Below are 3952 nucleotides of genomic sequence, written 5' to 3' on the forward strand. Positions count from 1 at the left end.
GATTTATGTTACATGAGGGTATTTTCGATATTTTCTAACCGTTTATTTCTGTAAATGGCTAGATTACAAAATTTACCAAACGTTGGCTACATCCTTAAAACCATGTTTGAAATTGGTTACGTTACTAGATTACCCTACAAACTTTCCCTTCCAATCATTCACTACCTATTTTATTTTGCCTGATTTCCATAATATTTCAATGTGATGGACATGCTCAGCCTGTTTGTCGCCCTGGCGATAGCTCTGCTCTGCTCCGACTCAAAACATAGAATCACTGGAACAAGAGCAGAGATTGTTGCACGTGGGACGGAGTGAAGTGCGACGAGGCCACGGGACATGTGATAAGTCTCAGAGTATCACCTCAAGGCGATATTGCTTCCAACATCATCCTCTTCTCCTTCAGCCGCCTTAGGAGTCTATCAATAACCGGGAGTCGAGAAAACTACTACAGCCGAATCTCCGAGCCTGCCTTCAAAGAGCTCGCTCGAAACTTGACCTTCTCAAAAGTCTCAACATTTTTTATGTCGACATGTCTTCCGTTCAACTTTCCTCGCTGGCCAACCTATCGTCGTCCCTCACACACATCTTAATTCGTGCTTGTCGTTTGCACGGAGAAATTCCCAGCTCGCTTTTCCTTTCCTTTCCAAAACTAAATTTCCTTGATTTATCCACAAATAGTCTGCGCGGCCGAGTTCCACGCTCGCTCTTCGAACTCGAAAATCTCATGAAATTATCCCTTGAAAACAATAGGTTCTCGTCCCGACTTCCCGAAAACGTTTCTTCGAGCAGTCTGACCGGTCTATCATTCTCTAATAACCTCTTTGACGGGCCGTTACCACCGTGGATATTCAAGCTTCCAAAAATAGAGGAGTTGGTATTAAGCAATAACCGTTTTAGCGGCAAAATAGGCGAGTTTCGCACTCCTTCAATGGTGGAGCTTTCTTTGGATCACAACAACCTACGCGGCATCGTTCCTAGATCGCTCTTCAACAATGTGAAGCTCTACAACTTAGATCTTTCTTCCAACACTCTCACCGGTAACTTGGAGTTTGAAGATGTTTTAAAGCTGAGTCAGTTAGGTGTGCTTGATCTTTCTTTTAACAATCTCACGATATCCGGCTCCGGAAACTACATAGACACAAGTAACTTAGAAAGATTGAAACCGGCTTCTTGCAACATCTCGGAATTCCCACACTTCCTCAAGTCTCTCAAAGGACTAGGGGTTCCCAAATGGTTGTGGGAAATGGGAAAAGATTCTTTCACCAGTCTAAATCTATCTCATAACTCTCTCACATACATTCACTCACTTCCATGGAAACATCTTCTCTACCTCGACCTTCATTCCAACTCTTTCTCGGGCCCGCTTCCAGTTCTATCACCCGATTTATGGGTCCTTTCTGTATCCCGAAATAACTTCTCGGGATCGATCCCGAATTCCATTTGCAGCCTCAAGTCCCTCGCAGCCCTTGACTTATCTTTTAAAAACTCGAGCGGAACAATCCCTCGATGCATTGGAAGCGTTATCAATCATCTTGCGGTCCTCGATCTACGAAGGAACAGACTCCACGACACCATCTCTGCATTATTGTTTTCAAAGGGAAATCGACTGCAGACTTTAAATCTAAATGGGAACCAGTTTGAAGGACAGCTTCCGAGATCCTTAGTGAACTGTAGTAATCTTGAAGTTCTAGATCTAGGAAACAACGCGTTCAACGATACATTCCCCGGCTGGCTAGAATCTCTGCCTCTGTTGCAGGTCCTAGCACTCAGAGATAACAAGTTCAACGGTTTGATCGGAGCCCCTAGAAATGAATCTCCGTTCTAGAAGTTGAGAATCATGTGTTTGTCCCACAAGAAGTTCACCGGTGCTCTTCCAAGAAAGTATTTGGAGAAATTTGCGGCCACGAAGATAGCTGGTACAGAGAATGGGGTGATTAGTTACATGGGTAATCGTGTAGGTTTCATCTACTATCAAGACACCATAGTGGTGACTATGAAAGGCTATGACTTTGAGTTGGTGAAAATTCTAACTATTTTTACAGCGATTGATTTCTCCACGAATAACTTCACGGGAGAGATCCCAGAGTCGCTTGGGAAGCTCAAATCGCTCAAGGGCCTTAACTTTTCACACAACTCGCTTATGCATAATATACCCTCGTCCTTGGGAGGTTTGAGCAGCCTCGAATGTTTAGACCTATCTTCTTGTTGGTTCCAAACTTTGGATCCTTTAAGAACAATGATGAGGAAAGGAAAAAAAAATCTGGAAAAAAAATGATTTGGGGAAATTTTCTTTATATATGAAAAAGAGAATTTACAAACGTTGAGTGTTTTTTGTTGTTTAAACCTTTACAAGACTACTCTATTTATAGGAAAACAATGAAGATCAAGCAGCCCAAGAAACGTAGGCTTTAAAACAAGAGAAAACAAACCACTAATGCTCATAAAAGACAATAAAAAAAACAATTTAAACTATTGTCCATCAATCTTCCTCTTTACTGCCAAATGAATGCACTTGTAACCGATCCAAACCAATCAATGCTTAGACTCACACTTCTAACAATTCCGTCGGAAAGATTCCACTCTCGTTGGCCGATATAACAACTCTTGCAAAGCTTGACCTTTCGTACAACCGACTCGAGGGAGCTATTCCTAAAGGAAGACAGTTCAACACGTTCGGTAACGAGTCCTTCGAGGGAAATTTGAACTTGTGTGGGTTCCGATTGACCAAAACTTGCGGCAAACCCACCAAGCAGCCATTTCCTCTCGAAAAAGAAGACGATCACCATCCGAGCGTCAGAATCGAGTTCATTTTGAAGCTTCTGATGATGGGTTACGCAAGTGGTTTCGTGATTGGAATCTCCGTCGGATACATATTGCTGTACTCGGACGGAAAGCTCAACTGGCTTTCTGAGAGGATCATTGAAAAGCTACCGTTCATGACCACAAAGAGAAGGCAAAAGAAATCAAGGAATGTTAGGAGGAGATCGTAAAAACGCGAAAGCAGAGCCAAATAGATTTTGTTTTGTTTTTGTCCGGGTTGTGTCCTAGTTCGCTTATCAGTTTGTTAGGTTAAAGTCCGAGTCTCTAGGGTTTGTTAGCGGAGTTAGCGTATCAGTTAAGTTAGCTTATCAGTTACCTACGTAATAGCTTAATTTGTTATTGTATGTTATCTTTTCTCTTCATGTACTCGTATAAAGGACGATCATAATAATCAGATAATAATATCGAGAATTCTCTCAATCATTCCCAAACGACTACATGGTATCAGAGCGGGTTCAAACTCGATCTCAATGACCAAATACGGCCAATCTCACGCCCTTACATCATCCTCCGACACACCAACCTTAAACACCTCCATGGCCGACCAAAACCCACACACTATCACCAGCCACAAACTAAATGGCCAAAACTACTTTCAATGGTCTCAGTATGTTCAAATGTTCATCTGTGGTCGAAGCAAAGACGACCATCTCACTGGAGAAGCCAAAGCCCCGAAGACAGATGACCCAAAGTTCAGGATCTGGAAAGCCGAAAATAATATGGTCATGTCGTGGTTGATCAACTCCATGACATCGGAAATTTGAGAGAATTTCCTTCTATACTCAACAGCCTCGGAGATCTGGGAAGCAGCTCGAGTCACCTTCTCAGACACGGAGAATACATCTGAGCTATTTGAAACTGAAAATCTCCTTCACGACCTCAAACAAGGTGATGCGTTAGTAACTCAATATTACAGCACTCTAACCAGGCTTTGGCAGAGAATTGATGTCTATGATCGGCACAAGTGGAATTGCCCTGAAGACTCGATCCTCTACACCAAGATCCTGGAAACAAAGTGTGTGTTCAAGCTCTTATTAGGCCTCACCAAGGAGGTGGACGAAGTCAGGGGGAGAATCTTGAGCATCAAGCCACTCCCATCACTCCGCGATGCGTTCTCTATGGTCAGACAGGA

At 42.9% G+C, this 3952-nt stretch overlaps 2 protein-coding genes across 2 annotated transcripts; both read left to right on the plus strand.

Moving 5' to 3' along the window:
* Nucleotides 1–724: 724 nt before the first annotated feature.
* LOC149398623 (receptor-like protein 53) lies at nucleotides 725–1825 on the plus strand. Its single transcript, XM_089614631.1, has one exon. It carries the CDS (start codon nucleotides 725–727, stop codon nucleotides 1823–1825), a length of 1101 nt encoding a protein of 366 aa, XP_089470757.1.
* A 12-nt stretch (nucleotides 1826–1837) lies between these two features.
* Nucleotides 1838–3003, plus strand: LOC149398624 (receptor-like protein 43). Its single transcript, XM_089614632.1, has 3 exons — nucleotides 1838–2204; nucleotides 2383–2387; nucleotides 2544–3003. The coding sequence occupies exons 1-3, from the start codon at nucleotides 1838–1840 to the stop codon at nucleotides 2988–2990; spliced, it is 819 nt and encodes a 272-aa protein (XP_089470758.1). The 3' UTR covers nucleotides 2991–3003.
* The last annotated feature ends 949 nt before the right edge of the window (nucleotides 3004–3952 follow it).

This window comes from Urtica dioica, chromosome 5 (assembly GCF_054948205.1).
Source record: "Urtica dioica subsp. dioica isolate 48M chromosome 5, U.dioica_male_clone48M_v1_H2, whole genome shotgun sequence".
NCBI lineage: Eukaryota > Viridiplantae > Streptophyta > Magnoliopsida > Rosales > Urticaceae > Urtica > Urtica dioica.